Source organism: Caloenas nicobarica, chromosome 29 (genome assembly GCF_036013445.1).
Source record: "Caloenas nicobarica isolate bCalNic1 chromosome 29, bCalNic1.hap1, whole genome shotgun sequence".
Lineage (NCBI taxonomy): Eukaryota > Metazoa > Chordata > Aves > Columbiformes > Columbidae > Caloenas > Caloenas nicobarica.
The window spans coordinates 1,304,041-1,331,194 of record NC_088273.1 but is presented as its reverse complement, the minus strand read 5'-3'; the positions used below and the strand labels follow the sequence as shown (position 1 = coordinate 1,331,194).

Sequence of the window (27,154 nt, the reverse complement as noted above, 5' to 3'; positions counted from 1 at the left end):
CTGCAGATCTGTGGGTCAGAAGGAGCCTTCTTCTTGCACCACAAGTTCCAGCCTCTCCCTGGGCAGGAATCTCTATTCAGTGCTTTTTTGGGGTGATCTCCAGCTGTCCCTCCTTCTAATCAGCAATCAGGATCTCTGTTTTGTGAGGCCTCTGCAAAGACCCTGTCTCTCTCCTCTTTGTCATTCTCGATGGTGCACAGACTGCTCCCCTCATACACCTCCTTGCCTGGAACTCAGGTCCCCGAACTGGAGCATCCTGACCACCGTCCCACCCAGTCCCAGGGCTGGGCACTCTCCTGAGCTGAGGTGTGAGTGGCAGCATCCTCTGTCTGGAGGTTTGTCACAGCTGGGCCTCTGATGTGCCAAGGACAGCTGGCAAAGCCGTGCTGAGCTTCGTCCCCTGGGGAGCGTGGGCACCGGTGTTGTTCAGTCACACGCTGTCCTGAGCAGAGTTTTGTGCCTCCCCGCTTTGCCCTCCTGCTGCAATGTTTGATGAATCACAGACACGCTCCTCTCTGGGCATCAGCAGAGAGATACAAGCACAGGGGAATCTGTCTGAGGCCCCACATGAACATCCCTCTGCATCAGTTCCTCCCTGCTGCCAGGGCACAGGTCAGGACAGAAATACCAGCAGTGGCTCCCCTGGGGTCTAGCTTGGAAGTCACCAGCCATCACACTGGGACTCCCAAACAGCCCCAGCTCTACCACTGAATGTCATTTTTACTTTTACTTGCATTTCCTGAGCACTGCACAAGTTGTTGTGCTCTCCATCCTCTCAGCCCAGAGCCAGGGCTCACAGCACAAGTGTCTCAACTGTCCCCCGTTTCCATACCCAAATATTCCAGGGAAGTTGGGTTTTGTTGTGACTGAGAACAACTGAGAGGAGAGGGACAGACTTTATGTCCAAGCAAAGTTACTGTCTTTTCAGCTTTGAGAATGAGCTTGAAAATGTTTGGCTGCAGGGGTAGTGCCTGCATGACTGTTACTGCTCCAAAAGAGTCCTTCTAGGTTCTTGCTGAGCAAGAACAGGAGAGTCATTGATGAAGACGGGCTTCGGGGACCCATGTGCCTCCTGACCATTGCGGGAGGAGATCTGTGGGCCATCATCACCTTTGCAGCCATCTGGAGTTTAAAGGGCACCTTGACCACCTTAGGGTTCACTTCTGCGGGGTCACAGCCCACGACTTACCCTGATTGGCAGCTCTGTCATGGCCTCTGCGCTGTGGGACCAGCCTGGCCCAGGCAGGGCCTGGGGGAAAGAGCAGCTGGGAGATCTTGGGGTGAAGAAATGGGCACTGGGGTGCATCATGGGACCTATTAGAGAGCCATTTTGACTAGAAACTGCCTGAGGCAAAGCAGGATGGAAACGTCTCTGTCACAGGGACCACGTGCTCTGTAGCCCCACAGCCTGACCCCAAACCTGTTGTCCCTGAGACAAACCCCTTCCCCACCGCCATGTCTTTGTTCTCTGCTGCCCCTGATGTGATCAAACTCAGGAAGATTTCCTGATGCCTGGGCAGACACGAACCAGCTCCAAGTCAAAGTCCACCAAGATTTTTAATAGGAACAAATATGATGCACAGTGTAAAAACAGGGAAAAAATGGAGGAAACTCTGGGCTGTTTCTGCTGCCCATGGGCAAAGGGAGACAGTTCCCCGGTGCTCACGGCTCTCCCAGCTGCACAGACCTCTCCTCCCTCCCGGCTGCACCCACCTGCACAGCAGGGATGGGCTCTCCTGGCCGGGGGCTCAGGGATTGCTGTGCACCCAGCTCTGTCACAGCCTTTGTGTCCTCACAAGGATGTGCCAGAGAGATCTCTCCAGCATCATCATAGCCCATGCTCCCCAGGGACAGGGATGAGGTGTCTCCTTCAGCTCCAAGGACCCTGGCACTTCTCTGGGAGCACAGGCTGCCCCCTGAAAGCAGCAATGCAGGACATTGCAGTTCACCCCATGGGGTCTGTGCACCACCTTCCTCCCTGCTCCTCACCACATTCAGCTCCTTCTCCCACCCTTCAGTCCCTCCATGGGAAACTCTTGGGCAGGTTCCCCCTTCCCAAGAGGTTTAGGTCTCAGTACATCAGCACCTAGGGTGGCAGCAGGGATGGCACCCCAGGAACCAGCAGCGCTGAATTTCCCTCTTACCTCTGGGTGCATCCCTGGGTCCTGCTCCCTCCTCTGGCACCCTGGGCATTTCCCAAGCATCCTGTCCAGGGGCATCGTCCTCCTGAGGGTGAGAAACCTCCCTGGCATCATCATAGCCCTCTGCTGGGTCATCCCCATGTGGAACAAGAACATCTGAAAAGAGAGGGGAGCTGGTGACAGTGAGAAGATACATCCTGCAGAGCAGAGGATGGGAGGCACTGGTGTTGGCAGCAACACAGGAGACCCTCAGGTCCTCCCCATCTGACAGTGAGACTCAGTGACACCTCTGTCCATCACTTGTCTGCAGGCAGATCAGCCCCTTCCTGCTTCATTACCTGGTGCTGATCCCAGACCATCCTCCTCCTCACGGTACCCAGGGTAGGGCTGCAGCCGGGTCAGGGACTGCTCTGAAGAGGAGCCTGGAGAGATGCGCAGCGGGTGTTATGGAGCGAGCCCACTGACCTGGTTCGTGGCCAGCACTGCTGAGGAAGGGGGACCCACAGAGCTGGGGCTGCATGGGGAGGAGGGCTGGGAATTCACCCTGCTCCCCTGGGACAAGCTCTGTCTCAAAGGTGCTCCGAGAGATGCCCCAGGACAGCTCTTCCCTCACTGGTCAAGTGGGGTGCAGGGGCAGGAAGAGAGGGGCTGCCCAGCTGCGATCAGCAAAGCTGGTTGGGAGGCAGCTCCTCTCCCGGGCCCAGGACCTGGGTGCTCTCCCCACAGACCACACAGCCCCAGCACTGCAGGGACCATGGGCTGGGGGCTTCAGAGGGTCAGCCCTGGGGTGGGGCCAGGGGAAAGGGTCCTGCAGATGTGCCCACACCCACCTGAGCGACCAAACCTCGCCTGCTTCTCCTGCACTGGGCTGTAACCGACCTCCTCATACACGGCCTCGGGGAAGAGCTCCTGGGCTGTCCTGGAGCCTGGGGACAGAGGCAGGGCTGGCACAGGGACAGGCAGAGAGGCTATGGGACCCCGCTGTGCCCCCCCAGACCTGTTCCTTGGCCCAGCCCAGGACTGCTCCAACAGCACAGCCCCAATGTGCTGTCCAGGAACAGCTGCCACATCCCCAGTGAGGGCCACATCACTGTGGAGATGATCTGGGGCAGCATCACACCCTTGGAGACAGCGCCCAAGCCCCTCTGGCCCCTGGGTCATCCCCCCTTGTCTGACTCCAGAGCAGCTCACATGTTTCCTCTCCATCTGGAGCTGACCCCTGTCTGCCCCATGAGTCCATAGTAGGGCCCCAGCCTTACCAAGGGCAGGCAGGGCTGGGCAGAGGGTCAGCCTGGGGCCTGACACCGTGGAGATGGGCCCTGCTGCTCTGTGTTCCTCCTGTCTTGTTGTTTGCCCCAGGGCACCCTCCAGCACTACCCAGAGCACTGCCAGCCTTGGCCACCTCCACCAGGATAACATCTCCTCCAGGATAACATCTCCCCAGGACAACATCTCCCACAGGATAACATCTCCTCCACGATAACATCTCCCACAGGATAACATCTCCCAAAGGATAGCATTTCCCCCAGGATAACATGTTCCCTGGTCCTGCTCTGCCATTTCTCTCCTTGCCCCATCTCTTGCTCCCACCACCTCTGGGCTCTCTCCACTCCTTGCTGCTGGTGCCCGATGGCCAGACAGTCAATGAGGTGCGTGGAACAGGTGGCAGCACACAGTCTCATCCCCTCAGCTCTGCTTGTGCCCCTTACTGACCCCCCGCAGCACCCACAGCCCTTCCAGGAGGCATCACTGGGACCTTTGTGGAAGGACCCACCTCTGCGCCCAGCCCTGGCTCTGAGCAGTTGCCCGGCCAGCAGGGCCAGGAGCAGGCAGAGAAGGGCCCCCAGGATGATGCAGATGATGACGGGCACTGAGATCCTCCCATTGACAGCCGGACGGCCCCGGGTGGGATCTGCATGGGCAAGAACATGGAAGAACAGCACCAGCCTTGGGAGAGGTGGAGGCAGCACCAGTCCTGACCCCCATCACACAAGGCAGCAGGGAGTGGAGGGCACTGGGGGGGAGTGATGGAGAAGCTTCCACCCTGCTGAGTGAATTACAGCCCTCCTCAACCCCCACACAAACACCCCAGTGCCTCCTCCTGGGAGTTTCACACTCCAGCAAGGAGCCCCTTCCACCCAACTGTGGGTCAGAGTCTGGCCCTGGGATACCCTGCCCTGGGGGGACGACAAGTTACCTGCTTGGGGTGGGGATGCTGCTGTCCTGGGTGCAGCTGCAGAGGAGGAAAAGGAGACCCGGGCTGAGAGGGTGGGAGTGCACGTACCAGGGAGCCTCCCCTCCACACACCCATGTGTGTCTGTTGGTGTCCCTGACACATCCCAGCCAAATTGCCCCTCCTGTAGTGCTAGAAAGGGACCCAGGACAGGGCCCGTGGCCTCTGCTCTGGGTGGCGGCAGGGTGGCACAGGCAGCCCAGGGGATGGCCCTGGAGCTGCAGGGCCCCACGGGCAGTGGCCCAAGGACATCCAGTTCCATCGAGGCTGCTCCCTGCGTGGCACCAGCCTGCTGCACCCCACAGGAACATTCCTGCTCTCGGGAGCTCAGGGGCTGTGCCAGGACCAAGCGGGTGAAAGGCCTTCCCCAGCTCCCTGCCAATACCCGAGCAAGGGGTCCCAGCCCCAGCTCACCCGAGCAGCGCACGGCAGCATCTTCCTTATGCCGGCAAGCACGTCCGTCCCCAGGCCGGGCCCAGCAGTCCTGCAGAGACGACTCCGTCCCCCGGCACTCCACCCGCTCCAGCCAGATGGGGCCTTGCCCCACCCCAAAAGCAGCCTCACGCAGGGCAGACACCGCGGGGCCACAGCCCAGCTGCCTGCACGCCACCTGGGCATCCCGCATGTCCCAGGAGTCATCGCACACTGTCCCCCAGGAGCCGTGATGCCAGAGCTCCACTCTGCCCGAGCACCCGTCCTCGCCTCCCACGGCACGGATCTTCTCCCTGTCTGGAGAAGGCAAAGAGCTGCCATGGCACTCAGACAGCAGAGCCCTGCCAGGCAAGAGGAGCACACAGAGGAGCAGCTCCCTACCTGTGCAGCTGGTGGAGTTGGGGCACGGGGCCAAAGGCTCTGGGGGCATTTCTGGGCGTCTCCCTGAAGAAGGAAACACTGTGGTGAAGGGGCTGGCTTGGGGATTGTGCAGAAGAGAGCGGGGCTGAGCTCTGCTCGTGCCTGTGTGTGCCATCTTGGTCACAGAGCAGCAGGGGGTGTCCATGGAGGGGAGGCTCCTCTGAACCCCATCTGGTCTCTGCTGAGACCTCACTTGGAGATGTCACTGCCTCCCCCAGGCACTGCTGGGTGGCAAGTGCTGCTGGACGTGTGGGGCTCTGAGAGCTGTGGTCACGTTTGTGCCACCAGCAGCAGAAGAGTCTGACATGGAAATGAAAACCCCTCCAAGCTCTTTCTCTGCATTTGGCTGTGCCCAGAGGGGAGCAGAAGCTGGGGTGACACCGGACCCGAGTGGCTCAGAATTACCATTGCAGGTGATGTGGGTCTCATCTCGCAGGTCATCGCATGACTGTGGGTTCCAGGGAGCAGAGGGACACTGCCAAAAAGAGATGTTTTTCTCCCCACACTGCACATAATCCAGCCAGGCAGGGCCAGACACCCTGCCATAGGGCAGGTCTGTTTCCAGGGATCCTCCGTCCCCACAGCCCAGCTCCTTGCACGCCAGCGACACCGTGTCAGGAGTCATCGCGTTGGAGCAAACACTCCCCCACGTCCCGTTGTAGAAAACCTGCAGGCGCCCGGAGCAGCCGTCACTGTTCTCCAGCCTCAGGGCCACGAACTCTGGGAGGAAAGGCAGCAAGAGGAACAGGCTGGTCTGGGGCTGTGGGAGCCAGGGCACCTCTGCACTCCCCAGGCCCCCAGCCAGGCAGGGCAGGGCCAGCAAGTCCCCCTTGCAGCCAGGGCAGAGAGAAGTCCCTGATGGACACACTCTCCTGCTCTGCCCACTCACCCTGGGGGACAGCTGAGCTCCCCGGGGACCCCAGTGGGACTGAGGGCACTCGTGCATGGGTGTCCATAGGCCGGGCTCAGGCAGGGGCTCAGGCAGGGACAGCCTTGGCCATGCCCGGCTTTCCCTGCATCTCAGCCTCTCCAAGAGCCAGGATCCCAGCACATCTCCCAGCACAGACCTGAGCAGATGACGCCCACGTCCTCTTTGTGCCCGCAGTCGTGCTGCCCCCAGGGCCCGGCAGCGCAGTCCCAGAGAGCAGCTTCGGACCCAGAGCAGTTCACACCGTCCAGCCAGATGTGCCCGGAGCCTTCCCCGAACCGAGCGGAGCCGGCCGCCTCCACCGGCCCTCCGCAGCCCAGCTGGTGGCAAACGACGGCGGCATCAGACAGGTCCCAGCCATCGTCACAGACGGTCCCCCAGCTGCCCTGGTAGTAGATCTCCACTCTCCCTGCGCAGCGCCCAGACCCGTTCACCAGCCGGACCCGCCGGCTCCCTGCAGTGGGGAGAAACCCCAGGTGCTGTCAGGGGGTGGCTGCCCCCCCACTCCATCATCTGGGGGCTCGTGCAGCACCGCTCACCCCAGCAAATGACTCCCACGTCCTCCACAACCCCTCCCAACAGCAAACTCCCGGGCAGGGAGGTGTTGCAGAGGGTCAGGCTGGCCTCGTGCCCCGCACACCGGACCCCTCGCAGCCCCACGGGGCCCGTCCCTCGCTCAGGCTTTGGGGGGTTGTAGGCTTTTTCTGCCTCTCCACACCGCAGCTGCCGGCACACCACGCTGGCCTCCTGCACGTCCCACTGGTCGTCCAGGACTCTGCCCCACGTCCCGCGCTGGAAGATCTCCACTCGCCCGTCGCACCGGCTCCCTCCGCCCACCAGCCGCAGGGACGCAGAGTCGGCTGGGCCTGGGGACAGCAGAGGAGCCACAGCCATCAGCGGCACCGGGCAGCACGGCAGCCTCCAGGGAGGAGGGCAAGGGGGGATTGTCCGACCAGACAGGACAAGATTGAGCCCTGTGCTGACGAGAAGCCAGGGCAAAGCCCAGGCCCTGTCTGCAGCTCACAGCCAGGTCTGCTGCTGCTGGGTGGTGGGATGAGGCTCTGCAGGGCTCTCTGTGGGGATGGGATGTGGCTGTCTGCAGCCACAGGGATGGCGCAGAGCCCCACCGACCTGTCCTGGGCTCATCCTATGGAACACAGGCCTGGCAGTGGTGCTGGGGCCTGAGGCGCTGCCCTGGGGACAGGTGTCTGCCTCTGTTCAGACCTCAGCTCTCCCAGAGCAGAGCGGTCAGTGTGAGCAGGGAAAGCCCCCCAGGGATCCTCCAGGGAGAAATTCAGCCTGGCGCTGCCATGGGACCCAGCTTTGGGTGGCCATGTCTCCCACAAAGGGAAATGGAGCTAATGCACCATTTTCCCAGCACTCACCTGAGCAAATGACAGCAGCGTTGTTCCCGTGGGAGCACGGGGAGGCCCCCAGGGTGGTCACTGGGCACTGTCCCAGGTGGGCTTCAGTCCCGTCACAGTGGAACGAGTCTCTCCAGACAGGGCCAGTTTCTCTCCCAAAATACTCTCCTCCAGGAATGGACTCAGCAAACCCACAGTGGAGTTGACGACACAGAACGTGGGCATCCGAGAGATCCCAGCGGGAGGCACAGAGGGTCCCCCAGGTCCCCAGCACCTGGACCTCCAGCCTCCCTGCACAGGCTGTGCTGCCGTTCACCAGCCTGAACGCTGTGTACTCTGGGGACAGAGGAGGAGAGAGGGTGCTTTTGTAGCCTCGGTAGCCAGTGGACAGTCCAAAGGGACAGATGCCTTTCTTCTCCTTGTGCACGGTTTTTGTGCTGGAGACGGTGCAATGATCCCTCCTGTCCTACACCCACCCAGCCTGGTTCTTGCTCTGTTCCCAACCCCTGGCACAGCCCCAGTGTTCACCACCCCACCCTTTGTCCTTACGTGTGCAGCTGACAGCAGCGCTGTTCATCTGGGTGCAGGCCTGGTCCCGGGAGGACCCCGTGGGGCAGGAGGACAGGAGGGACTCATTCCCCACACACTGCAGCTCTCCATCCCACATGGGACCAACCCCTTCTCCAAAGTGACCTCCTCCAGACACAGGCAGGGCCACGCCGCACTGCAGCTCCCTGCAGACCACGTCAGCAGCTTTGGGGCCAAAGTGGGAATCACAAACAGTTTTCCACTGGTCCCCATCACGGATCTCCACACGTCCTGAGCAGCGGCTCTTCCCTCCCACCAGACGGAAAAATCCTGGAAAAATACACCAAACAACCTGGGAGTTCCCAGAGCCCTCTGTCAGTTACATGCCCACATCCCTCATCACCTCCGAACAAGCCGTGGCCAAAGTGCCCATTGCACATGCCAGAGGAAGCTGTTGGGGAAGGGCTGGTGCCAGAAACACATGCAAGACTCCTCCTCCCCTTGTCTACATCACCAGAGCACCCGAGGTGTGTGTCTGCCACACACTCACAGCCACAGGTGCTGCTCACACAAAGGGCTCCCACACAAGCTCCTCTGTGCTGCCCGGCACGGTCCCCCCAGCACCGCAGCCGTGTGAGCAGTTGGGGTCCAGGAGAACTGGCCCGGATGATGACAAAGCTGCAGCTGCTCAGCCCCTGCAGAGCTTGGGCCAGGCAGGACCATCATCACCTGCGTACAAACAGAAGCTCCTTCTGATCCCAGGAGTGTTCCTGGGGTGTTGGGAGGTTCCTTTTAGGTGGGAGATGTCCCAGAGCACAGAAATGGAGCAGCTGTTATCATGGCTGGGGCTTTCCAGAGCCCTCCCCTGCCTGCTCGAGGGGGATGTTCTCATCCAGGGACACCGTGCTCTGCCCAGGGGTGCACAGGTCCCAGGCCAATGGCCAGGCAGGGAACAGGAGACCCGCATGTCCCCCTGGCCTCAGGCTGCCTCAGAGGGTGACAGCAGCACGGACGAGAGTCAGTAAGTGCTGGCAAAGACCCTGTTTCATGGGTCAGGGTGGGGAGCTGTGGGCAGGCAGGAGGGGTTGGGCAGCTTGTCAGCGCTGCCTGCATGGGGTCCTGTCCGCACAGGGATGTCACAGCTTTCCCCAGGGACCAGTTACACCAGCAATGACAGTCCCACCTCAGCAGCATGACTAGCCACACTAGGCCCAGATCTACTATGTTTGTTTTTTGCTGAGAGCACCGACATGTCACTTCTTGCATCCCAGGCCCAAAGTTACTTATTAGGCTGACCCCTTACCTGAACACGTCACTCCAGCATCGAGATGGTGACCACAGTCATGTTCACCCCATCCTGCATGTGTGCAGTCAGACAGGGCAGATTCGGTGCCTTTACAGCCGACATCATCCATCCAAATGGGGCCAGATCCTGCCCCAAAGTGTCCGTACTGAGGAGCTCCAACAGCAGACCCACAGCCCAGCTGCTTACAAACCACTGCTGCATCGTTCATGTCCCAGTAGTTACCACACACAGTCCCCCACTGTTCATGCTGTTTCACCTCCACTCTCCCAGCACAGCGCCTGCCGCCATCCGCCAGCCTCACCTCCGCAGCACCTTCAAACACTGACACAGGACCAGTCAGATCAGCGTCAAGCCCCAGCACTGTGGGTGTCAGGGTGGGAGCCCCCTCCCCTCCAGACTGTCCCCAATATGGTGCAGAGGTCCTTTGTATCCCCACGGGATGTGCAAGGCTGAGGTGACCAGCTCCAGCCCTGCTGGGACATTTGTGACCCCAGAGCTTTCACCACGTCCTTCTACCATAACAGACCCTTCAAGCTGCCCCTGGCTCAGACCCACCTAGAGCACCCACTCCTCCCAGGCCAGCACCCTAGGAAGAGACCTGTACCCAGGGATTCCCAAGCACCCGCTGCTGTTTCTCCCAGGGTCCTCAGCTGCCGTGGACCACAGTCTGCCCCGGGCACCTCCCACATCATCATCTCAGGCCCTTGTGTAACCACTGTGGAGAAACATGTTGATCCCAGGGTGCCCTCCCAGCCCATGGCCCCTCTTTGTCCTTGGGCATCAGCCCAGCCCTGCCCTTCTCTATGATCCCCAGGAACATCATGCCTTTGTCAGCCTGTGGGAACAGATGCCCCAGTTCCCTTGTCTCCACAATCACAAACTGTCCCCTCCTCAGGCTGGAGCTCACCCCAGTGTTCAACACCCCACCCCGAGTCCTTACGTGTGCAGTTGACAGCAGCGCTGTTCATCTGGGTGCAGGCCTGGTCCCGGGAGGACCCCGTGGGGCAGGAGGACAGGAGGGACTCATTCCCCACACACTGCAGCTCTCCATCCCACATGGGACCAACCCCTTCTCCAAAGTGACCTCCTCCAGACACAGGCAGGGCCGCGCCGCACTGCAGCTCCCTGCAGACCACCTCGGCAGCTTTGGGGCCAAAGTGGGAATCACAAACAGTTTTCCACTGGTCCCCATCACTGATCTCCACACGTCCTGAGCAGCGGCTCTTCCCTCCCACCAGACGGAAAAATCCTGGATAAAAAAACACCAGAAAACCTGGGAGTTCCCAGACCCTCTGGCAGTTTACATGCCCACATCCCACATCACCTCCAAGCAAGCCATGGCCAAAGTGCCCATTGCACATCCCAGAGGAAGCTGTTGGGGAAGGGCTGGTGCCAGAAACACATGCAAGACTCCTCCTCCCCTTGTCTACACCACCAGAGCACCCGAGGTGTGTGTCTGCCACACACTCACAGCCACAGGTGCTGCTCACACAAAGGGTTCCAACACAAGTTCCTCTGTGCTGCCCGGCACAGTCCCCCCATCTCCGCAGCCGTGTGAGCAGTTGGGGTCCAGGAGAACTGGCCCAGATGATGACAAAGCTGCAGCTGCTCAGCCCCTGCAGAGCTTGGGCCAGGCAGGATCATCATCACCTGGGTGCAACCAGAAATGCACTCTGCTCCCAGGGGTGTTCCTGGGGTGTTGGGAGGTTCCTTTTAGGTGGGAGATGTCCCAGAGCACACATATAGAGCAACTGCTATCATGGCTGGTGCCTGTCCAGAGCGCTCCCCTGACTGCTCGAGGGGGATGTTCTCACCCAGGGACACCGTGCTCTGCCCAGGGATGCACAGGTCCCAGGCCAATGGCCAGGCAGGGGACAGGAGACCCGCATGTCCCCCTGGTCTCACGCTGCCTCAGAGGATGACAGCAGCACGGACGAGAGTCAGTAAGTGCTGGCAAAGACCCCATTTCATGGGTCAGTGTGGGGAGCAGTGGGCAGGCAGAAGGGGTTGGGCAGCTTGTCAGCGCTGCCTGCATGGGGTCCTGTCCCCACAGGGCTGTCACAGCCCCAGGGATGTCTCAGGACCAGCCCGTGCATGCAGTGATGCAGAAGAAGCAGCCAGAGTCAAGTAGCTGCCAAGCTCCTAAAGCCTCACAGAGCGGGACCACACAGCCAAGCCCTGGGGTTGAGCAGCGAGGGGCCATGTGCCGCCTGCTCCTCTGCCCAGGGCCCAGCAAAGAAAGAAAAGTTCCTGAAAAGTGCCCCCATCAAGATTCGCATGTCCCTGAGGGGGAACAACCCAGCGTGACCAGCCATCTTATGCTCTTCCTCCAAGGTGTGGGGTGCCGGCATGTTCCCTCTTGGTGTTTCCAGCTCAGGGATCCTCAGCCTTGTTGGCTGGGATCTCGCAGAATGAGTGGGGACTGACAAAGACCAGCAGGTACTCCAGGGCAGGATGGAGGATTTGTGTGCAGCCTAAGACACCGAGATGGGGCTGAGAGACTGTGGCAGGGTTAGTTCACCCTGGGGTAGGTTCCTTCTGGCCTTTCCCAGGGACTGGGAAAATGAGCAATGACAGTCCCAGCTCAGCAGTTGGACCAGCATCACTGGTACTTTCTCTGGCTCATGCTTTTTGTTCCCTGAGAGTACAGCCAGGTGCCTTCCCCCATCCCAGCCCCAAAGGTGAAGAACAGGCTGACCCCTTACCTGAACACGTCACTCCAGCATCAAGAATGTGAATACAGTAATGTTCACCCCATCTGGCATGTGTGCAGTCAGACAGGGCAGATTCGGTGCCATTACAGTCAACATCACTCATCCAAATTGGGCCAGATCCTGCCCCAAAGTGTCCGTACTGAGGAGCTCCAACAGCAGACCCACAGCCCAGCTGCTTACAAACCACTGCTGCGTCCTTCATGCTCCAGTAGTGACCACACACAGTCCCCCACTGTTCATGCTGTTTCACCTCCACTCTCCCAGCACAGCGCCTGCCGCCATCCGCCAGCCTCACCTCCGCAGCACCTTCAAACACTGACACAGGACCAGTCAGATCAGCGTCAAGCCCCAGCACTGTGGGTGTCAGGGTGGGAGTCCCCTCCCCTCCAGACTGTCCCCAATATGTTGCCAGAGGTCCCTTGTATCCCCATGGGCTGTGCAAGGCTGGAGTGAAGAGCTCCAGCCCTGCTGGGTAATTTTGGCCCCAACGTTTTCAGCACTTCCTTCTACCCCAACAGACCCTTCAACCTGACCCTGGCCAAGACCCAACTAGTGCACCCACTCCTCGCCAGCCAGCACCCTGACAAGAGACCTGTCTCCAGGGATTCCCAAGCACCTGCTGCTGTTTCTCCCAGGGTCCCCAGCTGCCCTGGACCACAGTCCGCCCTGGACACCTCCCACATCATAATCTCAGGCCTTTGTGTATCCACTGTGGAGAAACATGTTGATCCCAGGGAGCCCTCCCAGCCCATGGCCCCTCTTTGTCCTTGGGCATCAGCCCAGACCTGCCCTTCTCTATGATCCCAGGAAGGTTATGCCTCTGCCAGCCTGTGGGAACAGATGCCCCAGTTCCCTTGTCTCCACAATCACAAACTGTCCCCTCCTTAGACTGGAACTCACCCCAGGGTTCAACACCCCGCCCCGAGTCCTTACGTGTGCAGCTGACAGCAGCGCTGTTCATCTGGGTGCAGGCCTGGTCCCGGGAGGACCCCGTGGGGCAGGAGGACAGGAGGGACTCATTCCCCACACACTGCAGCTCTCCATCCCACATGGGACCAACCCCTTCTCCAAAGTGACCTCCTCCAGACACAGGCAGGGCCAGACCGCACTGCAGCTCCCTGCAGACCACCTCGGCAGCTTTGGGGCCAAAGTGGGAATCACAAACAGTTTTCCACTGGTCCCCATCACGGATCTCCACACGTCCTGAGCAGCGGCTCTTCCCTCCCACCAGACGGAAAAATCCTGGATAAAAAAACACCAGAAAACCTGGGAGTTCCCAGAGCCCTCTGGCAGTTACATGCCCATGTCCCATATCACCTCCGAGCAAGCCGTGGCCAAAGTGCCCATTGCACATCCCAGAGGAAGCTGTTGGGGAAGGGCTGGTGCCAGAAACTCATCCAAGACTCCTCCTCCCCTTGTCTACACCACCAGAGCACCCGAGGTGTGTGTCTGCCACACACTCACAGCCACAGGTGCTGCTCACACAAAGGGCTCCCACACAAGCTCCTCTGTGCTGCCCGGCATGGTCCCCCCAGCACCGCAGCCGTGTGAGCAGTTGGGGTCCAGGAGAACTGGCCCAGATGATGATGAAGCTACAGCTGCTCAGCCCCTGCAGAGCCAGCACTGCCTGCATGGGGTCCTGTCCCCACAGGGCTGTCACAGCCTCAGGGACGTCCCAGGACCAGCCTGTGTGTGCAGTGATGCAGAAGCAGCAGCCAGAGTCAAGCAGTTGCTGATCTCCTAAAGCCTGGCAGTGCGGGACCACACAGCCGAGCCCTGGGGTTGGTCAGCGAGGGGTTGTTTGCCGCCTGCTCATCTGCCCAGGGCCCAGCGCTCATGGTCTCTGAAAAGTCCCTCCAAGGCCATCGATGTATACAGGCTGACCCCTTACCTGAACATGTCACTCCAGCATCGTGAATGTGCTGACAGTGATGTTCACCCCTCCCTGCATGTTTGCAGTCAGACAGGGCAAATTCGGTGCCATTACAGCTGACATCATCCATCCAAATGGGGCCAGATCCTGCCCCAAAGTGTCCGTACCAGTGAGCTCCAACAGCAGACCCACAGCCCAGCTGCTTACAAACCACTGCTGCGTCGTTCATACTCCAGTGGTAACCACACACAGTCCCCCACTGTCCCTGGTGTTTCACCTCCACTCTCCCAGCACAGCGCCTGCCGCCATCCGCCAGCCTCACCTCCGCAGCACCTTCAAACACCAACACGGGATGAGTCAGGAGAGCGCCGAGCCCCAGTGCTGCAGGTCTGGGGGAACCTCCTGCCTGCACTGAATCAGATGTACCAGGGTGGGAGCCCCCTCCCCATCAGGCTGTCCCCAGAGCAGTGCAAGGGTCCCTTCTGTCCCCACAGCTGCGCAAGCCTGGGCGTGCCCACGTCCAGCACTGCTGGGTCATTCTCCATCCCACCACACAAGGCACCTCTTCCCTCCCCAACAGCCACCTGCCCCCCACGCATGCCCACCCACACACTGCCCAGCCCTGCACTGGGCAGCAGCTGTCTCCAGCCCAGCACCCCCTGAACAGTCCCGTGTATCCAGGGCTGCAGCTTCCCCTGCAAACCACCTGCCCCAGCACCATCCAAACCCGGCCCAGCCCCAGGGCTTTCCCTGTTCCCACTGAGACCATCCACAGGATCACACATCCCCTCCTCTCCTGGTGTCAGCCCAGCCCCTGCACTGGGCCAGGCCCCCCAGGAAGGACGTCTCCCCACTGCAGAAGTCCCCATCCTCTTCTCTCTGCGGGGCACAAACTGCTCTCGTGGGGTGAGTGCTCCCCTGGAACAAGGGGCGCTGAGCAGCACACAAACCCTCTGGGGCACCCCAGAGGTTGGCAGTGGCCTGGGGATCTCTGGGTGCTGCCATCACCAGTGAGGCCACCACTGGCTCCAGAGGCAGAGTGCTGGGAACAAGGGAGTCCAAAATGGTACCCCAGGACAGGGTGTCTGTGAATCCAGCCAGGCACAGGCTGCCCTGAACACTGGAGCCCTGGAAAAGGAGATACTCTCTCGCACCCAGATAGGCACAGGGAAGGGCACAGGCTCCATGGATCTGAGCACCTTCTGCCCCTTGTCTCAGCAGCACCTGCAAAGAAACCCCATTCCCAGACAGATCCCCATGACCACACTGGTACCCGCTGGCCCTGGGCGGTGGGACAAGGGAGTCAGCACTTACCCCTGCACAGCTGGACCCAGAGGAGCAGCCACAGCGTCTGAGGGGACAGGAGTCCCTCTGTGCCCATCCTGAGCCTCCTGCCCTGATGGCGCATCCCTCTGTGCCGCACTCCCTGCCACAGCTCCAGGGACTCGTGGGAACAATGATGATGGGAGGGCAATATATGTCTGCAGATGCCCCCCCAGCTACAGGAGGAGCCAATCGAAGCAGCAGCACCTTTTTAGACATTATCGGGAGCTATCTCCCCTCCGACACAGCCCAGTCCTCCAATGAACTTCTCCAGCGCCATTCATGACCATATATGAGGGACGGCTCCGCTGCAGGTGTCACATCACTGTGCTGGTGGAACGTCACAGGACAGGGCTGGTTGTAGTGGGGCAAACAATTTTTTACTCCTTGAGCCCTTTGGTGGGGACCAGGAGCACTGAGCATGTCCTGTGACAGACTATCCAAGAGCTCGAGGTAGAGAGCGTCCAAACACTGCTGTGCTATAAGACCCATGGGGCTGCGACTGCACCGGGGCTGTGTCAGGAAGGGAAGGAAACAGCCCCTGTGACAGACCCCACTGTGCTGGGAGCAGCAGCTGGGAAAGGGCCTTAGCCCAGGGCAGAGCCCCATCCCAGGAGCGCTGGCTCACCCACCGCTCCCTGGAGAGCCCACGGAAGGTCCCTCGCAGGAGCTGGAGCTGGGACACGTCCCTGTCCTGGCAGCAGACGTGCAGCCCAGGGGCTCAGACGCGTCCCTGCCTGTCAGTGTGTCACCGAGGGGCCGTTATTCCCCACGGGTGGATCAGAGCTGCAGCCTGCAGGTGCACAAACCACAGCCCCCGCGCTCCCCCCGCGGCGCCCGGGCAGGAAGTCTGTGGTTTCCTCCGGGCGCCGTGCCCGGGCACATCCCTGCGGTGCCCCCGAGCCACCCCCACCCCGACGGCTGCAGCCAGGGCTGCAGGGGCTGCTCCTTCGGCCTCGCAGACACGGGGCCGGGCAGCTCCGGTACCTCGTGGGGACCCTGTGACAGCACATGGACGGTCTGCACCGAGCTCCATGGCCATGGGGTGTCACCGGTGACATGAGCACTGCACCCTCCTACTGCCAGTGCTGGGTGTGCATGGGTTATACTGACAGTGACCTCACAGCTCCTGCTGCCACCGCTGTGTGCTCATTGGTTATACTGACAGTGACCTCACAGCTCCTGCTGCCACCGCTGTGTGCTCATTGGTTACACTGACAGTGACCTCACACCTCTACTGCCACCGCTGTGTGCTCATTGGTTACACTGACAGTGACCTCACACCTCCTGCTGCCACCGCTGTGTGCTCATTGGTTACACTGACAGTGACCTCACACCTCTACCGCCACCGCTGTGTGCTCATTGGTTATACTGACAGTGACCTCACACCTCTACTGCCACCGCTGTGTGCTCATTGGTTACACTGTCACACGTGTGTGTGCACTCTATGGACTTCTGCTGACAATGGTTCCAAAAAGCTGAATTTGGGTGGGGTATAAATATGGTTTTGTGACATCACGAGCACCGAGACGAGCCATGTGTCTGTTCCTGGCCCATCTACTACTCAGCCACTGGTGATGTCATAATATCTATGTCTGATATGGGCCTGCTCCTGGTCTATTGGCTATTCAGACACCAATGACCGCAAAACCACCTACACATGCCATGGGCCTACTCCAGGCCTGTGAGGCTACTCAGGGGTGACTGACTCAGACACCTGGTGACCTCCCCAGCACCTGTAAGGACGTGCACCTGGTCCTGGCCCATCAGCCATTCAGCCAGGACTGACATCACAAGTACATCCCAAGCCACGTTTCTCCCTCTTGCCTTCAGCTCCTCAGGCACCAGTGACCTGACTACGTCACATCCACCCACTTGCTGTCTGCTCGCCTGCGAGACACAAAGGCACAAGTGACCTCACAAGCTGTGACACAAACTGTGTGCCTGCGCTGGGCCTGTCAGCTGCTCGGGTGTCAGTGACCTGCAACCACTTACACAATCGCTGAGTCAGCTCCTGGCCTGTGATCTACTGAGACACCAGGGACCTCACCCGCACAACCTGTTTGCTCTGTGCACATGTTGGGGGTGACCCCATCTGGCAGCGCCCACCCAATCACTTGCTCAATCCCCAGCAGCGGGATGGGGGAGGGAACTGGAAGGGCAAAAGCAAGAAAGAATATCTCATGGGTCAAGATAAAGACAATTTAATAAGTGGAGAAGTAATCACTCACAGCAGGAGAGATATATGCTCCGCCTGTCTCTGAGCAAAGGATGTTTTGAAGAACACACCTGCCTCCTCAGTTCTATTGCTGACCATGATGTCATATGGTGTGGAATATCCCTCTGGTCAGTTGGGGTCAGCTCTCCTGGCTTTGTCCCCTCCAGCCTCTTGCCACCTGCAGCCTCCACACTGTTAGGGCAGAGGGAGAAACAGCGAAGGCCTTGAGGCTGTGCCAGTGCTGCTCAGCAACCGCTACAACGTCAGAGTGTTGTCAAAGCTGTTCTGGGCACCACCAGCAGAGGCTGTGAACAAGAAAATTAGCTCCATCCCAGGGAGTACAATTTCCACCCCTTATTCCACACCACATGCACCCTGCTCAGGTCCTACAGTGTTCAAGACATTTACATCCACCACCACCTCCTTCCCCACCCCTTGACATCACACACGCAGCACACTGGGTTTGGCTGGTGTGGCTCAGGTGGACCTGGGCAAGTCCCATCACACTCCTGACTTCTCCCCTCACTCAGTCAGAGCAGTTTGGAACATTCAATCATGTTATGAACCTAAGGACAAGGAAACCTATTTATCACCAACCTGCACCCCACAGTGGCCTTACAAGCAGCTGGGAGACCCACACAACCAGGGAGGTGCCTCTTTTTGCACCTCAACATCCGATTTGTGGTTTATGGGTTTATTGGCGACTTCTTCTGCTTCACGTTGTCTATTTTGAGATCCCCTTCAGGTCTTTTCTGTATTGTCCCCATGCACATGTTCTTCTGAAATTGACATTTTGTCCTGGTTTTCCATGTTCACAGACAGTTTGCCTGTGTCTCGCAGCACCCAGAAGAGCTCAGAGTCTGTCCCAGTAATCCCGCACAGCCCATCCTGCTGGTCTGGGCTGGGATGCAGGGGCCATCCAGTCCAGCCCACAGGACTGGGCTTTTCCTTGTATGTGAAAGGATCTGTGCTGAGGGCCCCTCAGTGGCCTCCTGGGGGAGGACATAGCCCTTGGGCATGATCCAGCTTGTCTGTGTCCTCCCCACCTGATTGAAGTTCCTCCCCAGACATCTGTGGGCGGCTTCTGGACCAGGTAAAATGGGGGATGTCGACCCATCCTTATACTTTTCTTTCTACTCTCATTTCAAATCTACTTCTTCATTCCATTAGATCTTATTAAAGAAGGCATTATCCATTTTATATGTACGTTATAATGGCTATGTATATTTAATTTCTCTGGTTTTATACATACGTATATATCTATATATGATGTGTATACTCTTATACACATGTACAGAGGCATATATACATTTTAAATACCATATTTATTCATAAATAAAACAAAATAAAATAAAATAGAATAAAAAAAAATACTGGCTGCTCATGGCTTGGACAGGCATACTCCTTGCTGGGTAAAGAACTGGCTGGAGGGCTGGGCCCAAAGAGTTGTGAACAGAGTCAGATCCAGTTGGTGGCTGGTCATGAGTGGTGTTCCTCAGGGCTCAGTATTGGGGCCAGTTCTGTTTAATCTCTTTATCAATGATCTGGACAATGGGATCAAGTGCACCCTTAGGAAGTTTGCAGATGACACCAAGTTGGGTGGGAGTGTTGATCTGCTGGAGGCTGGGAAGGCTCTACAGAGGGATATGGACTGGATGAAATGATGGGCTGAGGCCAGTTGCCTGAGGTTCAACAAAGCCAAGTGCCAGGTCCTGCACTTGAGTCATAACACCACCAGGTAACACTACAGGCTCGGAGAGGAGCAGCTGGAAAGCTGCCTGGTGGAAAAGGACCTGCAGCTGTTGGTCGACAGTGGCTGAACCTGAGCCAGCAGTGTGCTCAGGTGGCCAAAAAAGGCCAATGGTATCCTGGCTGGTATCAGCACTAGTGTGACCAGCAGGACTAGAGAAGCGATAGTTCCCCTGTCCTGGCCACTGGTGAGGCTGCAGCTCGAATCCTGGGGTCAGTTTTGGGCACCCTACAGCAAGAAAGACTTTGAGGTGCTGGAGTCAGTTAAGAGAGGGACAACAAAGTTGATGAAGGGTCTGGAGCACAAGTCAGATGGGGAGCGGCTGAGGGAGCTGAAGCTTTTTAGCCTGGAGAAAAGGAGGCTGAGGGGAGACCTTATTGGTCTCTGCAACTACCTGAAAGGAGGTTGTAGTGAGGTGTGGGTCAGTCTCTTTTATCCAGGTAACAAGTGATAGAACAAGAGGAAATGGCCTCAAGTTGTGCCAGGGAATGACTGGGTAATAGAAAAAATTTCTTCATGAAAAGGGTTGTTGGGCATTTGAACTGGCTGCTCAGGGAAGTAGTTGAGTCACCATCCCTGGAGGGTTTTAAAAGACATGTAGAAATGGGGCTTAGGGACATGCTTTAGTGGTGGACTTGGCAGTGTTGGGTTTATGCCTGGACTCTATCATCTTAAAGGTCTTTTCTGACCTACATGATTCTATGATTCCATTATTCTATTATTTTATGATTCTTCTGTGCTTGTACCTACACACAAATACAGATTTTCTCATATAAAAAGACAGATGACAGATATCTGATAAGATCAGTGCAAATTTGGCCATCCCAAATGGGCACATTACACTGAAGCTTTTTACCCTGCTTTTCTCCATCAGGCAAGTGTCGCCAAAACCTCAGAGGGGGATTCACTCTGTGCCAAGAGTAAGAAGTGGCATGGACAGTTATTGGCAGGGAGCTTTTGGGGCCCTGGGCTGTGTAAGACAAAAATAAAGTGTTTCGAATGCTGTAGGTTTCCATATGATGGAAATGTTGAGAACATTTTTTTTTGTTTTAAGCAATAAAAAATAGAATGAAAGATGTAGAGTGAAAGACAAGTCTTATTGCAGATTTAGGCTTCAAATATTGCTGGTGTTGTTAACCTCCTTCCTTTGTTTTGCCTTGTTTTACTATACTGATCTCCGGGGGATTTTATGTTCTGCCTTTGTTTGCAAAGGCAAGTGTTCATAACGTTGGGCTGGGATGCGGTTACAGGGACAGGGGTGGGTGGTGCCAGTGTAGGTGCCCTGAGACCCTCTGCCCAGGCTCCAGCTGCAGCTTCCGAGGGGCTCTGGTCTCCAGCAGGTTCTCTGTGACAACGACCAGTCCAGACCTGGACTGCAGAGACACTGGCTCCTCTGGAGGTGGCCCTGGATACTTGTGGTCAGGCAATGGAGCTCGCCCTGAAAATGCGAGACATTTGCACATGTCTTTAAAAGCAGGAGCAGGAAATCATCAGCTGAAAAAATTAAATGCTTTAAATAAAATATCAGTGTTTTCCCTTGAGATCAAAATGAGGCTTTTCAGCATGTGCATTAAGAGCAAGAGGAGAACTTCTCATCTTCCACTAGATTTGCCTTGCCAGCACTCTCTCTGTTAGGCTGTGCATCTGATCTCCCTCATCTTTCATGTATTTCCACCCATCCTAACTAAACTGACCATGTCTGAAGTCACATTTCCAGCAACTAATCTACACACAAGCACTTGCGATTGCTCTCTGGATTTCCCTTCCCCTTACTCTTTGATCACTCAGACATCTCTCAACAATCCAGTTGCTGCTTTCAGCTTCAAGGAGGTAAAAGCTTCCTTGTCTTTCAGTAGTCTGTCTAATTCTGTCTTTAGCCAACTCTTTTATTGTGTTTATTTTGTAATTCATTTCTGCCTAAAATATTTTCTCATGGTTATGCCTTGTGAATGGTGAATCTCATTGGTGGCAGTTTGTCCTTGGCATACAGTTGAGGAGTGTGCTTTCTTTTAATCATGAATCTTATCAGTTTTATTTTGTTTGTTCAAAAGGAAAGAAAAGTCCCTCTTTGCCTGTGTGCAGCCAGGTCTCCAAGGAGAGCAGGTGGGAGCTGGTGCAAAGGAGCTGGAACATCCAGCTGCAGACTGCAGTGGAGAAGTCTGGTGTAAGGAAAAGGGATGCAAGTGCCAGGTGGCCAATGAGAGAAATGATGGGGTTGGGGAGGTGAGGAGCAAGGTTGTCCACACAGTGTCAGGCCTCAAGTGTCAGACCTTCTCCAACCAGTCCAGACCTCCACAGGAGAGACCCTGGATCGATATAATACTGATAGAATATTTTCTTTAAACGGAAAAATTAATGAAATACACCCTTTAAAATAGAAAGACGCTTTTATTAGAAGCTTTTTGAAATCTTTCTACATAGTTACACCAAGAAAACTCTCTAATTCACTGTACAAGAGTAGAAGACAATTACAAGAAGAGACATGGTTTCTTAGAGCTTTCTTCAGTGTAATGAGCCCCATGGTGCATTTGGTGCTGAGCCCTTGAAACTCACTGAGGTGCTGAGAGGAGATTGCACAAACCTTGCCAGAAGTCAAAGTCAGAAGAAAAAAGTACTAAGTACCTTGAAGTATTAATGAGTTCCACTGAGGACAAGTACCAGCAAAGCCTCCCCAGGGACTCGTTAGAGCAGAGAATTGGAGGCCATGATGGCAGATAAACAAAGGGTCATGTGCAGGCAGCTGAGGTGCTGAGAAAAGCCTGGTTTTGTTGGACGAAGCAGAGAGGCCAAGGCCTGACCCCCAGCCCCTGGGAAGGCAGATCCTGTCCCTCACCCATTGCTCAGGGCTCTTCCTGGGGCAGGGGGATGTGGGCTGTGTGATGCTGAGTGAAGGACAATGGTGTGACAGTTCCCAGCCTTCCTGGGGGTGTGCAAGGAGGCCATGAGGTGCCCCCAGTGCCTGAGGACAACATGTCTCCTCATAGGCCTTGGTGGCAGAGATGGTTGCCGTAGCCAAGGGGACAAAGACTTGGGTTCCCTTGGTGACTTCCAGCCTTGCCAGTGCCCTTTGCCATCTCCACCAGAGGTTGTCCTACACTGTCACACAGCTGCTTCTGTTTCCCTGCAGGCTGCAGACACCCATCTCGCTTCCTCCCCTTGCTCTCACCCAGGTATTTCCATACATTGACTGATGTGTCTCTACTCTCATGGTCTGTTCCTTGAAACACAAGGAGGTGGACTGATCTCATGCTCCTTCTGAATGATTTCTTGTACCACAGCACTACCCTTTGAGTGACATTTCTTCCTCCTCATGCCCAGTCCCCACATTCCAAGCTGCGCTGTGTGGCAGTGTTTCTCTCCTCTGCTGTAGAAAGGAGGACCCTGAAAACTATTGACCTGTCAGCCTCTTACCTGTGCCTGGGAAGATCATGGAAGAGATCCTCCTAGAAGTTCTGCTAAGGAACAAGGATGGTGACTCAACCACTGCCCTGGGTACCCTGTTCCACTGCTTCATAAACTTTTCCATGAAGAAATGTTTCCTAATATCGATTCTGAACCTTCTCTGGCACAAGCTGAGGCCATTTCCTCTCATGCTATCACTTGCTACTCATGAGAACACCAACACCCTTCATTCTACAGCCTCTTTTCAGATAGTTGTAGAGAGCGAAAGGTCTCCCCTCAGCCTCCTGTTCTCCCGGCTAAACACCCCTGGGTCCCTCAGCTGCTCCTCAGAAGACTTGTGCTCCAGGCTCTCAACAGCCTTGTCACCCTCCTCTGCACTCACTCCAGCACCTCAAGGTCTTTCCTATAGTGAGGGGCCCAAAACTGAACCGAGGATTTGAGTTGCAGCCACACCAGCGCTGAGAACAAGGATGCCCACTACACTATTCTTGATACAAGTCAAGAGGCCATTGGCCTTTTTGGCCACCTGGGTACACACTGGCTCATGTTCAGCTGCTGTCAATCAACACACCCAGGTCTTTTTCTGCCAGGCAGCTTTCCAGACACTCTTCCCTAAGCCTGTAGTGTTGCAGGGGGTTGTTACAACCCAAGTGCAAGACCTGGCACTTGGCCTTGTTAAACCTCAGACAGCTGGCCTCAGTCCAATGAAACAGCAGCTCCAGATACCTCTCTAGAGCCTTCCTACCTTCCAGCAGATCAACATTCCCACCCAATTTGGTGTCATCTATTAGCTTACTGAGGATGCGCTCGATGCCCTCATCCAGATCGTTGATAAAGAGATTAAACAGAAATTGCCCCAATACTGAGCCCTGGGGAACACCACTCGTGACCGGCCACCAACTGGATTGGCTCCGTTCACCACAACTCTGTGGGCCCAGCCCTCCAGCCAGTTCTTTATCCATCACAGATACACCCATCCAGGCCATGAGCTGCAGCTTCTCCAGGAGAATGCTGTGGGATACAGTGTAAAAGGCTTTACTCAAGTCTAAGTACACAACATCCACAGCCTGTGTGGCGGATTCGCTCCCCCATGACAGACTTTCCCTCATCTCCTAAGCCGGTCACCTTGACATAGAAGGAGATCAGGTGGGTCAGGCAGGACTTGCCTTTCATAAATCATGCTGATTGGGGCCGACTGCTTGTCTCCTATGTGTGACCTCCCGGTCCCATTCCCAGCCATGTTCCTGCTGTTGGCCTATCCCCTGCAGAGGCACAAGTGACCTCACAGTCTCCTCCACAGCCATTGGCTTCCTACTGAACTAGGAGTTCCTGAGACACAGCTGAGCACATGGCATCGTACCCAGCCATCACCCTCCTTGTGGTCCAGTGTGTGAGCAGATAAAACTAAGCTGCTTTCATCAAAGTTATCTAATAGATTTCCTATGAAGGGTTTGAGTGGAGAAGCTTTCCTCAGAGGAGGTGCTCTGTTTACACTGGTACACTTATATCTCTGCTTCTGCCTTTTTTTTTCCTTCTTCCTGTGTCTATTCCGTCTTGAAAGAGCTCTCCAAGGAAAAGATTCATGGAATCATACAATAACTCAGGTTGGAATTGACCCCTGAACACTATCTCTATCCCACTGACCTTTATGGCACCCCAAGGAATAGCTGATAGCATTTGTGCTCTCTTGGGTTCATCTCACCACATGCACACAATGGACATGCACATGATGTGTATGTTTGCAACTCATCTGTACAATGAAAATATGGAATTTTGAACCAGTATTTCATGAATTCTAGAATGTCCTGAGTTGGAAGGGACCCACAAGTATCATTAAATCAAACTCCTGTCCCTGCACAGGACAACCCCAAAGTTCACACCATGTATCTGAGGATGTTGTCCAGTCTCTTCTTCAACACTGCCAGGCTTGGGGCCATGACACCTCCCTGGGGAGCCTGTTCCGGTGTCCAGCACCCTCTACGTGAAGAACCTTTTCCTCATCTCCAACCTAAAATTTCCCTGGCACATCTATCTTCCATTCCCTTGGGTTCTCTCATTGGTCACTAAAGAGAAGACATCAGTACCTTCCCTTCTCCCCTTGTGAGGAAGCTGTAGCCACCATGAGGTCTCCTTTTAGTCCTTTCTTCAGCTCTGATGCTGAGAAACCCCTTGCTTTGCTTTCTGAAGCAGAAAGGAAAACCCATGACCTCCAGGCAATGGGAAGGGGGATCCTGTCCCTCACACAGGGCTCAGGGCTCTTCCTGGGACCGTGGGATGTGGGTGTGCAAGGCCGAGGGAAGGACAGCACTGGTACAACAACTTCCAGCTTCCCCATGGGGCTGCAAGGAGGGAACGAGGCCCCAGTGCCATGAGGACAACATGTCTTCTCCTAGGCCTCAGTGGCACAGACAACTGCCATGGCCAAGGGGACAGAGACCCGGGTTCTGTTGGTCCCTTCCAGCCTTGCCAGCACCCTTTGCCATCTCCATCACAGGCTGTTCTACACCGTCCTATCCCTGCCCCTCTTTCCCTGCAGGCTGTAGACACCCATCTCGCTTCCCCACCTGCTCTCACCCCAGCATTTCTGTCCCTTCACTATGTGTCTGCACCCTCACTGGCTGTTCTTTGGAACACAAAGCCATGGGCTGATCCAGCTCCCTCTGCGTGACCTCTTGCACCACAGCCCTGCCCTTCCAGTCACATTTCTTCCTCCTGATATCCACTCCTCACCTTCCAAGTTGCACTTTCTGACTCTTCCCTGCTTCTTCCCACTTCCAAGGAGAGCACGACCATCTAAGAAACTGCCCTTCATGCAGGGAACCCAACCTGTTAGGCATCTTGTGGTTTTTTACCTGACCAGAGAGAAGTAACTTCACCACGATCTTCTAAATCCCGTGACTGCTGTTGGCCTTTCAGCTTCTCTGACAGACACCACCATGTTCCTGCTGCTGTCCCGTCATGTTCTCAGGTGGGATGGACATGACAACGCATCTCCAAGGCTTCTTCCTGGATAAGACCTGTGGGTACCTTGGCAGAGACTCTTTCCCAGCCATGTCCCTGCTGCTGGCCTGTCACCTCCAGAGACAGAACTGATCTCACATTCCCCTTCACAGCCACACGCTTCTGACTGGATTATGAGTTTCTGAGACACAACTGACTTCATAATACCAGCACCCATCCATCCCCCTCCTTAGCCAGGACCTGACCAAGACTGAAGCATGTTCTACGCAGTCCTACACCTGCCCCTCTTTCCCTGCAGGCTGTAGACACCCATCTGGCTTCGTCACCTTGTTCAAATTCATCAAATATATTTCCTACTAACAATGTGCATGAAAAGCACTCTTCTCTGGAACTGCTGTATTTCTGTTAACACCTTCTATATCTCCCCTTTTGCCTTTCTTTTTTTTCTACTATTCTTCTACGTATTCTCTCTCCAGAAACCTCTCCAAGGCAAAAAATCTTTCAAATCAGAGAATAACTCAGGTTTGAAGAGAGCCCTTGTCTCACTCGTCTCACCCTCCTGCTCAAGGCAGGGTCAACCAGGTGAGGTTGCTCAAGGCCTCCACCCGGCTTTGCATCATCCTCAAAGGTACTGAAAGTGCACTCTGTTACATCTTAGAGGGGGGAAAATAAAGATGTTCAATAGTGTTGGCCCAAGTGCCAGTCACTGAGAGATGACACTAGCAACTGGTTGCATGGAGGACTTTATACCACTCATGATATTTGGGCTTAATGGTTCAGCATCCCACCCAGCATCCACTTCTTGAGCCCCATCAGCACCACTCTGCTCAGAAGGACACCATGGCTGAGGCCTTGCAAGCACCCTGTACACAACATGCCTTTCTTTCCCCTGTCCATTTGGGTTCAGCAATCCCTTCCTTCGCCTTCACATTCCAGGAAATGGGTGTAGGAGGACATGTCCCATCCCCTTCCCAGGGAGGGAGTTAGGGTGACCAGCCTGTAACTCTCCCAGTTCCTATTCCTTCTCTTCTTGAAGATGGGTTTGAGGTCTGCGTCTTCTAAGGACCCCAGAACCATTCTGGTTTCTATGGCACTTTCGAGAGCACAATCCGGAATCATGGGAAGGGTGACATAGCAGACAAGAACACGTGCAATGAGTGTGTCCAAGGCAGCTGAGATGAATCTCACTGGTCAAATGGGGTTTGTTCCTGTAGTCAAACACAGAAATGTCAGGGTTCTGTCAGGTGTCAACATCTGAGCTGGCCTCATGGACTCCTTATGCACTCAGGGATGCTCAGAGACAGAGTCTGTCCCTTTTACACAAAGAGGCAGGAGTCACAGAGTCCCTCTGGCCTCCTGTTGCCACTCCGAAAGGGCAGGAGACACCTGAGCCCTGTGGTGTGTCACCCTGCTCTGCACTCATCTGACTTGTGCCGTGGCAGGAAGAATGGACACAAGGAGCTCGCTTGAAGGAAGCACATCCCAGTGCTGCATTCAGGCAGTTAACAATGGGATGTTACTTCCAACACCAAGTGACCTCAAGATCTTGTCTGTCCCACAG

The 27,154-nt window shown here is 56.1% G+C and overlaps 1 protein-coding gene across 1 annotated transcript; it reads right to left on the bottom strand.

Annotated features, from left to right (window-relative positions):
* Nucleotides 1-1,662: 1,662 nt before the first annotated feature.
* On the bottom strand, nucleotides 1,663-15,338 carry LOC135999587 (scavenger receptor cysteine-rich type 1 protein M130-like). The gene is made up of 13 exons (XM_065653150.1): nucleotides 15,254-15,338; nucleotides 14,048-14,272; nucleotides 9,350-9,439; nucleotides 8,068-8,376; nucleotides 7,540-7,845; nucleotides 6,694-7,020; nucleotides 6,294-6,608; nucleotides 5,632-5,946; nucleotides 5,188-5,238; nucleotides 4,789-5,103; nucleotides 4,339-4,374; nucleotides 2,145-2,297; nucleotides 1,663-1,916 (listed from the first exon to the last, which is right to left on the bottom strand). The coding sequence occupies exons 1-13, from the start codon at nucleotides 15,318-15,320 to the stop codon at nucleotides 1,663-1,665; spliced, it is 2,763 nt and encodes a 920-aa protein (XP_065509222.1). The 5' UTR covers nucleotides 15,321-15,338.
* Nucleotides 15,339-27,154: the final 11,816 nt, after the last annotated feature.

Excerpts from the sequence above, each read along its gene's own strand:
- LOC135999587 (XM_065653150.1), bottom strand. The coding sequence starts at position 15,320 with ATGGGCACAGAGGGACTCCTGTCCCCTCAGACGCTGTGGCTGCTCCTC. Across the intron at positions 7,021-7,539 it reads CGCTGCTGTCATTTGCTCAG|GCCCAGCCGACTCTGCGTCC; the intron begins GTGAGTGCTGGG and ends TGCTGTCCCCAG. Across the intron at positions 4,375-4,788 it reads TGCTGCCGTGCGCTGCTCGG|CTGCACCCAGGACAGCAGCA; the intron begins GTGAGCTGGGGC and ends CCTCCTCTGCAG.